General features: G+C 26.6%; 1 protein-coding gene across 4 annotated transcripts in view; it reads right to left on the bottom strand.

Moving 5' to 3' along the window:
- LOC136990033 (cyclic GMP-AMP synthase-like receptor) overlaps nucleotides 1-13244 on the bottom strand; it is a 71951-nt gene that overhangs the window by 3121 nt on the left and 55586 nt on the right. For 2 of the 4 annotated variants that reach the window (XM_067288364.1, XM_067288365.1), the window contains exon 7: nucleotides 8643-8854. In XM_067288364.1, coding sequence (XP_067144465.1) covers nucleotides 8678-8854 — 177 coding nt within the window. In that variant the 3' untranslated portion in view covers nucleotides 8643-8677. Of the gene's footprint in view, nucleotides 1-8639; nucleotides 8855-13244 lie in introns of those variants that run through there. The other 2 variants (XM_067288363.1, XM_067288366.1) reach the window with 2 other exon arrangements.

The raw sequence follows: 13244 nt of genomic DNA, 5'->3' as shown, positions 1-13244 counted from the left end.
CTTAATTAAAAAGTTAAAAAAATTTATTGCAAATAAAATAACTTATAACTTACATCTAAATACCAACAACTGCCGAATCATATCAGGCTATTTACGGCAGTAGTAGTGGTTTGTACCACACCGATAACAAAATTAATTTTGTGAGACATATTGATCACAAATTTAAATTAATTATTAAATGTTTTTATAAATTCGAATTAAATTAATTTTATTTAAACAACATTTGATCACAAAATTAATTTTCTAATTATAAATTTGAATTAAATTAATTTTATTTTAACATATTTAGAAAACTTTTAATTCAATTCAGTTTCATATTTAAAAAACTAAAGTGAATTAAAAAGATTTCTAAATATGAAAACTGAACTGAATTAAAAAGTGTTCTAAATATCAAAACTGAAGAAAATTAAAAAGTGTTCTAAATATCAAAACTGAAGAAAATTAATAAGTGTTATAAATATCGAAACTGAAAGTAAATTAAAAAGTTTTCTAAATATCAAAACTGAAGGGAATTAAAAAGTTTTCTAAATATGAAAACTGAACTGAATTAAAAAGTGTTTTAAATATCAAAACTGATAAAAATTAAAAAGTGTTCTAAATATCGAAACTGAAATAAAATTAAAAAGTTTTCTAAATATCAAAACTGAAGGGAATTAAAAAGTTTTCTAAATATGAAAACTGAAGAAAATTAAAAAGTTTTCTAAATATGAAAACTGAACTGAATTAAAAAGTGTTCTAAATATCAAAACTGAAAGAAATTAAAAAGTTTTCTAAATATCAAAACTGAAGGGAATTAAAAAGTTTTCTAAATATCAAAACTGAACTGAATTAAAAAGTGTTCTAAATATCAAAACTGAACTAAATTAAAAAGTGTTCTAAATATCAAAACTAAAGGGAATTAAAAAGTTTTCTAAATATCAAGACTGAACTAAATTAAAAATTTTTGTAAATATCAAAACTGAACTGAATTAAAAAGTGTTCTAAATATGAAAACTGAAGAAAATTAAAAAGTTTTCTAAATATGAAAATAAAACTGAATTAAAGAGTTTTCTAAATATGAAAACTGAAAAAGAATTAAAAAGTTTTCTAAATATGAAAACTGAAGGGAATTAAAAAGTGTTCTAAATATCAAAACTGAACTGAATTAAAAAGTGTTCTAAATATCGAAACTGAAAGAAAATTAAAAAGTTTTCTAAATATGAAAACTGAACTGAATTAAAAAGTGTTCTAAATATCAAAACTGAAAGGAAATTAAAAAGTTTTCTAAATATGAAAACTGAAGGAATTAAAAAGTTTTCTAAATATGAAAACTGAACTGAATTAAAAAGTGTTCTAAATATCAAAACTGAAAGGAAATTAAAAAGTTTTCTAAATATGAAAACTGAACTAAATTAAAAAGTGTTCTAAATATCAAAACTGAACTGAATTAAAAAGTGTTCTAAATATCGAAACTGAAAGAAAATTAAAAAGTTTTCTAAATATGAAAACTGAACTGAATTAAAAAGTGTTCTAAATATCAAAACTGAAAAGATATTAAAAAGTTTTCTAAATATGAAAACTGAACTAAATTAAAAAGTGTTCTAAATATCAAAACTGAAAGAAATTAAAAAGTTTTCTAAATATGAAAACTGAACTAAATTAAAAAGTGTTCTAAATATCAAAACTGAACTGAATTAAAAAGTGTTCTAAATATCGAAACTGAAAGAAATTAAAAAGTTTTCTAAATATGAAAACTGAACTGAATTAAAAAGTGTTCTAAATATCAAAACTGAAAAGAATTAAAAAGTTTTCTAAATATGAAAACTGAACTGAATTAAAAAGTGTTCTAAATATCAAAACTGAAAGGAAATTAAAAAGTTTTCTAAATATGAAAACTGAACTGAATTAAAAAGTTTTCTAAATATGAAAACTGAACTGAATTAAAAAGTGTTCTAAATATCAAAACTGAAGGAAATTAAAAAGTTTTCTAAATATAAAAACTGAACTAAATTAAAAAGTTTTCTAAATATACAAACTGAAAAAAATTAAAAAGTGTTCTAAATATCGAAACTGAAAGAAAATTAAAAAGTTTTCTAAATATGAAAACTGAACTGAATTAAAAAGTGTTCTAAATATGAAAACTGAACTAAATTAAAAAGTGTTCTAAATATCAAAACTGAAAGGGAATTAAAAAGTTTTCTAAATATCAAAACTGAACTGAATTAAAAAGTTTTCTAAATATGAAAACTGAACTAAATTAAAAAGTTTTCTAAATATCAAAACTGAACTGAATTAAAAAGTGTTCTAAATATCAAAACTGAAGAAATTAAAAAGTGTTCTAAATATCAAAACTGAAAGAAAATTAAAAAGTTTTCTAAATATGAAAACTGAAGGAAATTAAAAAGTTTTCTAAATATGAAAACTGAACTGAATTAAAAAGTGTTCTAAATATCAAAACTGAAGGGAATTAAAAAGTTTTCTAAATATGAAAACTGAACTAAATTAAAAAGTGTTCTAAATATCAAAATTGAACTGAATTAAAAAGTGTTCTAAATATCGAAACTGAAAGAAAATTAAAAAGTTTTCTAAATATGAAAACTGAAGGGAATTAAAAAGTTTTCTAAATATGAAAACTGAACTGAATTAAAAAGTGTTCTAAATATCAAAACTGAAGAAAATTAAAAAGTTTTCTAAATATGAAAACTGAACTGAATTAAAAAGTGTTCTAAATATCAAAACTGAAAGGAAATTAAAAAGTTTTCTAAATATGAAAACTGAACTAAATTAAAAAGTGTTCTAAATATGAAAACTGAACTGAATTAAAAAGTGTTCTAAATATCAAAACTAAAGGGAATTAAAAAGTTTTCTAAATATCAAAACTGAACTGAATTAAAAAGTTTTCTAAATATGAAAACTGAAGGAAATTAAAAAGTTTTCTAAATATGAAAACTGAACTAAATTAAAAAGTGTTCTAAATATCAAAACTGAAGGGAATTAAAAAGTTTTCTAAATATCAAAACTGAACTGAATTAAAAAGTTTTCTAAATATGAAAACTGAACTGAAATTAAAAAGTTTTCTAAATATGAAAACTGAACTGAATTAAAAAGTGTTCTAAATATCAAAACTGAAGGAAATTAAAAAGTGTTCTAAATATCAAAACTGAACGAAATTAAAAAGTTTTCTAAATATGAAAACTGAAGGAAATTAAAAAGTTTTCTAAATATGAAAACTGAACTGAATTAAAAAGTGTTCTAAATATCAAAACTGAAGGAATTAAAAAGTGTTCTAAATATGAAAACTGAACTGAATTAAAAAGTGTTCTAAATATCAAAACTGAAAGGGAATTAAAAAGTTTTCTAAATATGAAAACTGAACTAAATTAAAAAGTGTTCTAAATATCAAAACTGAACTGAATTAAAAAGTGTTCTAAATATCGAAACTGAAAGAAAATTAAAAAGTTTTCTAAATATGAAAACTGAAAGAAATTAAAAAGTTTTCTAAATATGAAAACTGAACTGAATTAAAAAGTGTTCTAAATATCAAAACTGAAAGGAAATTAAAAAGTTTTCTAAATATGAAAACTGAACTAAATTAAAAAGTGTTCTAAATATGAAAACTGAACTGAATTAAAAAGTGTTCTAAATATCAAAACTAAAGGGAATTAAAAAGTTTTCTAAATATCAAAACTGAACTGAATTAAAAAGTTTTCTAAATATGAAAACTGAAGGAAATTAAAAAGTTTTCTAAATATAAAAACTGAACTAAATTAAAAAGTGTTCTAAATATCAAAACTGAAGTGAATTAAAAAGTGTTCTAAATATCAAAACTGAAAGGAAATTAAAAAGTTTTCTAAATATAAAACTGAAGGGAATTAAAAAGTTTTCTAAATATGAAAACTGAACTGAATTAAAAAGTGTTCTAAATATCAAAACTGAAAGGAAATTAAAAAGTTTTCTAAATATAAAAACTGAACTAAATTAAAAAGTTTTCTAAATATAAAACTGAAGAAAATTAAAAAGTGTTCTAAATATCGAAACTGAAAGAAAATTAAAAAGTTTTCTAAATATGAAAACTGAACTGAATTAAAAAGTGTTCTAAATATGAAAACTGAACTAAATTAAAAAGTGTTCTAAATATCAAAACTGAAGGGAATTAAAAAGTTTTCTAAATATCAAAACTGAACTGAATTAAAAAGTTTTCTAAATATGAAAACTGAACTAAATTAAAAAGTTTTCTAAATATCAAAACTGAACTGAATTAAAAAGTGTTCTAAATATCAAAACTGAAGAAAATTAAAAAGTGTTCTGAATATCGAAACTGAAAAAAAATTAAAAAGTTTTCTAAATATGAAAACTGAAGGAAATTAAAAAGTTTTCTAAATATGAAAACTGAACTGAATTAAAAAGTGTTCTAAATATCAAAACTGAAGGGAATTAAAAAGTTTTCTAAATATGAAAACTGAACTAAATTAAAAAGTGTTCTAAATATCAAAATTGAACTGAATTAAAAAGTGTTCTAAATATCGAAACTGAAAGAAAATTAAAAAGTTTTCTAAATATGAAAACTGAAGGGAATTAAAAAGTTTTCTAAATATGAAAACTGAACTGAATTAAAAAGTGTTCTAAATATCAAAACTGAAGAAAATTAAAAAGTTTTCTAAATATGAAAACTGAACTGAATTAAAAAGTGTTCTAAATATCAAAACTGAAAGGAAATTAAAAAGTTTTCTAAATATGAAAACTGAACTAAATTAAAAAGTGTTCTAAATATGAAAACTGAACTGAATTAAAAAGTGTTCTAAATATCAAAACTAAAGGGAATTAAAAAGTTTTCTAAATATCAAAACTGAACTGAATTAAAAAGTTTTCTAAATATGAAAACTGAAGGAAATTAAAAAGTTTTCTAAATATGAAAACTGAACTAAATTAAAAAGTGTTCTAAATATCAAAACTGAACTGAATTAAAAAGTGTTCTAAATATCAAAACTGAAGGAAATTAAAAAGTTTTCTAAATATCAAAACTGAAAGGAAATTAAAAAGTTTTCTAAATATGAAAACTGAACTGAATTAAAAAGTGTTCTAAATATGAAAACTGAACTGAATTAAAAAGTTTTCTAAATATGAAAACTGAACTAAATTAAAAAGTTTTCTAAATATGAAAACTGAAAGAATTAAAAAGTTTTCTAAATATCAAAACTGAACTGAAATTAAAAAGTTTTCTAAATATGAAAACTGAACTGAATTAAAAAGTGTTCTAAATATCAAAACTGAACTGAATTAAAAAGTGTTCTAAATATCAAAACTGAAGAAAATTAAAAAGTGTTCTAAATATCGAAACTGAAACTAAATTAAAAAGTTTTCTAAATATGAAAACTGAAGGAAATTAAAAAGTTTTCTAAATATGAAAACTGAACTGAATTAAAAAGTGTTCTAAATATCAAAACTGAACTGAATTAAAAAGTGTTCTAAATATGAAAACTGAACTGAATTAAAAAGTTTTCTAAATATGAAAACTGAAGGAAATTAAAAAGTTTTCTAAATATCAAAACTGAACTGAATTAAAAAGTGTTCTAAATATCAAAACTGAAAGGAAATTAAAAAGTTTTCTAAATATGAAAACTGAAGGGAATTAAAAAGTTTTCTAAATATGAAAACTGAACTGAATTAAAAAGTGTTCTAAATATCAAAACTGAAAGAAATTAAAAAGTTTTCTAAATATGAAAACTGAACTGAATTAAAAAGTGTTCTAAATATGAAAACTGAACGAAATTAAAAAGTGTTCTAAATATCAAAACTGAAGAGAATTAAAAAGTTTTCTAAATATGAAAACTGAACTGAATTAAAAAGTTTTCTAAATATGAAAACTGAACTGAATTAAAAAGTGTTCTAAATATGAAAACTGAACAGAATTAAAAAGTGTTCTAAATATCAAAACTGAAGGAAATTAAAAAGTTTTCTAAATATCAAAACTGAACTGAATTAAAAAGTTTTCTAAATATGAAAACTGAACGAAATTAAAAAGTTTTCTAAATATGAAAACTGAACTGAATTAAAAAGTGTTCTAAATATCAAAACTGAACTAAATTAAAAAGTGTTCTAAATATCAAAACTGAAAGGAATTAAAAAGTTTTCTAAATATGAAAACTGAACTGAATTAAAAAGTTTTCTAAATATGAAAACTGAACTGAATTAAAAAGTTTTCTAAATATCAAAACTGAACTGAATTAAAAAGTGTTCTAAATATGAAAACTGAAGTGAATTAAAAAGTTTTCTAAATATCAAAACTGAACTGAAATTAAAAAGTGTTCTAAATATCGAAAACTGAAAGAAAATTAAAAAGTTTTCTAAATATGAAAACTGAAGGAAATTAAAAAGTTTTCTAAATATGAAAACTGAACTGAATTAAAAAGTGTTCTAAATATCAAAACTGAACTGAATTAAAAAGTTTTCTAAATATGAAAACTGAAGTGAATTAAAAAGTTTTCTAAATATGAAAACTGAACTAAATTAAAAAGTTTTCTAAATATCAAAACTGAACTGAAATTAAAAAGTGTTCTAAATATCGAAAACTGAAAGAAAATTAAAAAGTTTTCTAAATATGAAAACTGAACTGAATTAAAAAGTGTTCTAAATATCAAAACTGAAAGGAAATTAAAAAGTTTTCTAAATATGAAAACTGAACTAAATTAAAAAGTTTTCTAAATATCAAAACTGAAGAAATTAAAAAGTGTTCTAAATATCAAAACTGAAGAAAATTAAAAAGTGTTCTAAATATCGAAACTGAAAGAAATTAAAAAGTTTTCTAAATATGAAAACTGAACTGAATTAAAAAGTGTTCTAAATATCAAAACTGAAAGGAAATTAAAAAGTTCTCTAAATATGAAAACTGAAGGGAATTAAAAAGTGTTCTAAATATCAAAACTGAACTTAATTAAAAAGTTTTCTAAATATGAAAACTGAAGGGAATTAAAAAGTTTTCTAAATATGTTAAAATAAAATTAATTTAATTCAAATTTGTAATTAGAAAATTAATTTTGTGATCAATATGGCCGAAACCACTACTACTTACGGCTATTACATAAATTATAAAACAATTTGGCACTAGAGGTAGACGTTAGGCTCCATCTCATATTAACTTTAATAATTATAATTTAGACCTACTGGAAGAAAAAATCGTAGTGACAGCAGGCCAATAGAGAGCAGGGCGCGCAATCCTTGCAATAATGTGGTTTGCGCGCCAATTTTCGTACGTGCGTTAATGAAGCCGAATAGTTTGGTTGAATATTCGGCAATTCGGCCACGCTCCTGGTTGAATATACTATTTGTTACATCACTAGATCTTGCCTATCTCAAGACAATGCAGATTTGCCAACCTTATGGGAGTAAATCATCATATCTGCCCCTTCAAATTATCATATTTCACTTAAAATTATCATACATCCATCTCAATCATTTATACTTACACTCTTCATCCAGAGAAATATTAAAAGGTTGACCCTATGTCAGATTCTCATAAACTTTTTATCTGCAATCTCTTCTTCCAAAAAAAAGTTTTATACCCCATTTTACAATGAAGTCTTCATGACTCTCATAATATATGATGCAAAACAAACCTCTGAATGGGCATAAGCTAAAATTTAATTTTTTCACACAATTTCAACATACCAGACATTAACAAATTACTATTAACAAACATGTAACACTTTCCTTTATATACAGTACTTATATCATATGCATAAAGATCAATTTTCCAAGTTTTTGCAACCATTAAAATTTTTAGTCCACCACTCCACAACTCCCATGCCAAAACAGTTTCAGTTCTAGACAGTTTGCTAGATGGAAACTACTCTATAGGTACTACATTAATACATTTTGTACAAGGAGAAGCATAATGGCACTTCAACAGAATGTTTATTTGCACAAATTTTCATTTCACATCAATTTGAGCATTTTATCAGTAGGTCTAGAGTATAGCAGTTAGCAGTCTCAAATAGTATGACAAAGGTGTGTCTTATAATTGAGAATATATGGTAGTAGCCAATCTAAAAACTTCCAAAAATTTAGTAGTCCTCTCACGGCAAAAAAGACACAAAGTATCAATGAAAGGGCAATACGTATAGAAATAGTGATTGCAAATAGGTCTTTTCAAAAATTAAGGATTGTTTTCAGAGTAAGGCATATTTATGAAATTATTGAACAAAACCCTATCGGTATCATACATCGTATGGCACCTGAAATAATTGTACAAATACAAAAATTATCATACAGATAGCAACGCTCAGACAATGTGCTAATTTTTACTAGTATTGCCAGGTTTTAAGAGAAAATGTTGCCAATAAAGTACAGTATTTTGTAAAGCAGTAGAAAAATCAGAATAAAAACTGGTTAACTGTAGTCAAAGGGTTTAACTTTTAAATTTGATATATTTTTATTCTTAGCACATGAAAATCAGTGTTTCAATTTAGCATCCTCTGTTATGTGAGTAAAATGACTGATGCAGGATAACTTTTTCTTTCAGTTAAAATACAGAACAAACATTGCAGGAAAACAAACAATGCAGGAACAAAGAATACAGGAAAAATTAACATTATATATAAGTTAATTTGATATGGGAACACTAGATCGAGAATGCACTGTATTTTTAAAATGTAAATTATTTTAAAATAGAAAAAAAATTTTTTAATTACCTGAAAAATAATTACATATATACAAATACTTTTTGAGGATCATTTTCAATGTCTTGAATTATTCTACTCAATCGACGATCAATGTTTTCTGCTTGCTGATTTCCCATTTTAGAAATTAAGTTACATTTTTCATAAAATAAGTATGGTAAACATTTATTTTGAACATAAGCTTGCAAATGTTTTAGCATCTAAAAGAAAAAAATTCAGACAATTATTTAATATTGAAATTTTTTACTGTAGATAAACTAAAGTGCCAAAAACTTAGAAACAGCAGCATGTGCAACGTTGTTACCTTCTTCACAGGGGAAAGGCTTTGGGCTGAAACATTTGCATTTGACACCATAGGTATAATACCTATCGATTTTATGTGAGCTTAGAGTAGCAATGGGCATGTAAAGGATTTATTATCATTTGATCATGGATAGATTGTTATAGCAAGATGAATGGTTTTATCAGCAAGGTAGCCATAATGCTCTTAGATTTTCTCATGCGACAGTTTCAAGGGTTTACCAGGAATATTTAAATTCTGGACAGACATCAGCAGTGCATCACAGAGTGGGTGCCCATGGCTGATGAAAGAACATGACTGCTGATGGCTTAACCAGGTTATTAACCATGCAACAAAGGGCAATTTGGCATCAAATCACGTCAGATTTCAACAGGGGCACTGCTGAACCCATCAGTCAATGCACTGTGCAACATACACAGCATTCCTGTGTATGTTGCACAGTGATTGTTTGGCATTTGCTGATCCACTCTGATATCATTAACACCCAGGCATCAGGCAATGCACCCACCTGAGCCAAAGAACATCAAAATTGGACAGTGGATGACCAGCACAGTATTATGTGGTCAGATGAATCTCATTTTCAGCTCTTTAGAGCTGATAGTTATGTTCATGTGTGGCGACAACCACATAAAGCCATGAATCTATCGTGTCAGTAAGGTGTTATGCAAGCTGGTGGCAGCTGTTCTGGTTTGGAGTATGTTCTATTGGCATGAACAGGGACTAATGGTGAGACTGCAGTCAACTTTGACAGGTGCAAAGTATACTAATCTTGTGTACAACAATGGTTCAAGAACACTTGACATATTTTCAGTTACTCTCTTGGCCACATCAATCACCAGATTTGAACCCCATAGAACATTTATGAGACACTATGCAAATGTTACTCAATGCTTTGCAGAACTATCCAACAGATGCAACTGAATTATGGAAAATCATTGAACAAGTCTGGATTCAGATACTTGTGCAACAACTCAGACACCTCATAGAGTCTATGCCACGTCATGTAGCCACTGTTATTCAGGCTCAGGGAGTAGCTACACATTATTAGGTAAATGTGTCTAATTTTTTGGCACTTCAGTTTAATTGTGCATATACAGTCAATTCTGTTTAATTGGGCCACCAGTTAATCGGGGCAGCCGCATTATTGGGTCAAATCTCAAAGAACGGAAACCAAACTAACAAATGAATACATAATTTAATCATTTAATTGGGACAGTAGCAGAAAATAAATTTAGCAATTTTTAATATATTTTAGTAATCTTCCAAAAAATGTAGGCACTACGTACACTAGGCCTAACAGTTGGCAGAGAGAAAGAGATTCTGTCTTTTGCTTGAGCAGTTTGGTTTTTCCGGAGGGGGTCAGCATAACAGGATGTATCACACAAGGATTTCGTCTGAGGCAGACCTGAATGCAAGTTACTGACCCTGTTCTGGATTGGACCAGACGATCCCCTTAAAAGCAGAGGGACATAGATCGCCGGACAATTTTTCGAGGTCTTTTGACTGAGTTGGAAGGCAGCTAGAGTTCCCTTGGAAGGTATTGTGTGCATAATTACGTCTAGATTCAGACAGCAGCAATCCCATTGTTGAGACCAGCATCGAGCTGGCGGATTCTACAGACACTCCTGCTGAAGTGGTCCATCTCCAAGTAAAGGAAACTGTGCTCGAAGACTGTAAAATGACTTTTGGACAAACCCTTTTCTTTCTCCCCTTTTAGTTAGAACATGTTCTAACTAAAAAGAAAGAAAAGAAAAATTGTTTGATCAGGAACAGATTGAATGGTCCACCCTTGTTTACATCACTACTAATATTTGTCAACACTAGCATTATGTGAATTAGTTATCTATCGTTGTGAGTCAGGCAAATTTATAGTACAAATATTTTCTGTATTTTGGTTCAATAAAGCATCAAAATAAATACCCAATTATTATTTTGTTTAACCTACTTATTTATTTACCTACATATTACATATTTTATTATAGAATTTATTATTAGTTCGTTTAATTGGGGCAGCCACTTAATTGGGCCAAAATGGATTAGTCCCAATGTGTCCCAATTAAGTGGAATCGATTGTATTTCTATAATAATCTCTTTATAATAGTTTGCAATACAGTAAAATCTTGCTAAATTGAACTGCATTAACCCAAAGCTGTCTATAGGCCTCTGCACAGTATAAAGTGTTTTTTATGATGTCTGGCATTTTTTAAAATGCCAGATGCCAGAACTATGACAAAATTTGTTGTTGTTGTTTCTGTAAAGCCAGGCTTTCTGCCTGTTTCTTTACTAATTGAGTTTAACACAGTGGTTCTGTAAGGAACTGAGTCCGAAAGTTATTTTTATTTTATTATTATTATTTCCGTTTTATTATCTTTTGTTTGGGGTTTATGTTTATTTAGGATGAAGGTTCCCCACCACTCTCTTGTTAGTAATGAAAAATGAAGATAAAACAACTCACGGAGAAATAAGCGCCATAGGAAACATCTTGCGCACTTGCGCTGCCCGGCGGAAGTAACAGTCCGCAGAAAAAAAAAATGGAAGGGGGAGTCCCCACAATCACTAGTAGAGAAATACTTGATAAACCGTCTTAAACATCCCAGAAAATTATGATAAATATTTTGTAAACGGTTTATAAGCTTTGTCGGAAACTTAAAGCTGCCAGAAAAGAAAATTAATGTTAGCAACTAAGTATGTAAATAAGGGGAGTAACCCAGCTCAAGTGTGACGTCACCTCACAGTATAAAACCCGTACGTTAATCGAAGAAGGAGAGGTGAATTCCAAATCGAGGCGACTTTGAGAGAGAGGTTAATTCGAAAGCGAAGTATTTTCTGATAGAAGTCCAGATTGATAATTGGACGATCCAAGGTGTTAAAGAGGAGTTCGATTGACGATTTGACGATATCGAAAGGATTGAGGAAGTAGTTTCTTCGTATAGTGAGGTGACGGATAGACGTTTAATTAGTAAGAGATTTTGTTCATAGTTTCTAAGTATTTGATTGTCGAATTTCAAAGGGAAATTACTATTAAGTTAAGCTAAGTAGCTGAGTTTATTGTCGGGTTGACTTGTTGATTTTCGTTAATAAATTTTGTTTGGATTATTGACATTTGTACGTAGTACGTTCTAGTTGCTAATTAAATATATTTGAACTTTTGATCTGACTTGATATTTATCGTTATTATTACTAATTTTTCGGTGCACGCTTAAAAAGCCCAGGCCTGGCAAACTAATCTCGAATCCGCATAAAGTATCCGTTAGGTTAACGGAAGTTTTACCGACCGTAATTATAGTCGGTTTCCTAAGATACTAAAAATAGTACTTTACAGTTCTTAACCTTTTTGAAGTCACAGAACACTTTTGAATATCAGAAAAATTTGCAAAACAGCAAAATCACTAAGATAATAAAATAATAACAAAAATTTAAATAAACATCTTTTTATTAAAAATTATAATTACAGATTATATAATAGTAAAAAAAATAATTAAAAAAATTATATTTGTAAAAACTGTAAATAAAATAATTTATAAAATGGAGCTTCAATTATATAAGTTTTAAGTCAATTATAATGCAATATATGAGCTTGTCGGTTTTTGCAAGTTTTATCAATATGAGGTCTACTATTGTTAAGTTACCCTCGTATAGTTCTTTTTCTATATTAGTAAGTCTCTTGTTTTTTGAGTTTTTATATTGATGAATGCAAGATCTGAGCTCATATTATGTTGAAAAGTGTAACAAAATTTTTAGTGCCTTGTGTTGAAAACTGGTTATTTAGATTGAAAATTTTGGATTTTTATCCAAAGTGTTATTTCAGAGAGTTTCATTTTTAATGTATCATCTGTTGACAAGTTGTTTTTGTATTGAAAATTCACGATTCAATGTACTAACTGCACCAAATTGATTTCATATCCAGTCATAATTTTCTATATTTAAGGAAGGAAAGTAACTTGCACTCTTTTCTTCCAATAGTGTTAAATGTTCTTTTATAATGGAAATAATTCCCTCAGCATTTTCATTATGAAGTTTGTACTTTTTCTGAAATGCTGACATTTGTCAGTGGATGTCAAAATATTTTCATGTTTTCCTTGGATATTTGTATTAAGCTATTGAAGTAATTAAAAATATTGACAAAATATGCCATTTTAACAAACCAAATATCATTTTTATAAAAGTATTTGCACCTTCATTTTAGAAAAAGTTCTAAAAATGGACTCGACACTTTGGCCCTGAATAACAATCTTACTTCAGCATGCAAAAGCAAAGATTTATACTGAACTTCCATAGATATTCAAATT

The sequence above is a fragment of the Centruroides vittatus genome, unplaced genomic scaffold (assembly GCF_030686945.1).
Source record: "Centruroides vittatus isolate TY-2023 unplaced genomic scaffold, ASM3068694v2 scaffold_861, whole genome shotgun sequence".
Lineage (NCBI taxonomy): Eukaryota > Metazoa > Arthropoda > Arachnida > Scorpiones > Buthidae > Centruroides > Centruroides vittatus.
Note: the sequence above shows the minus strand (reverse complement) of the source record. Positions and strands in the feature narration are given on the sequence as shown.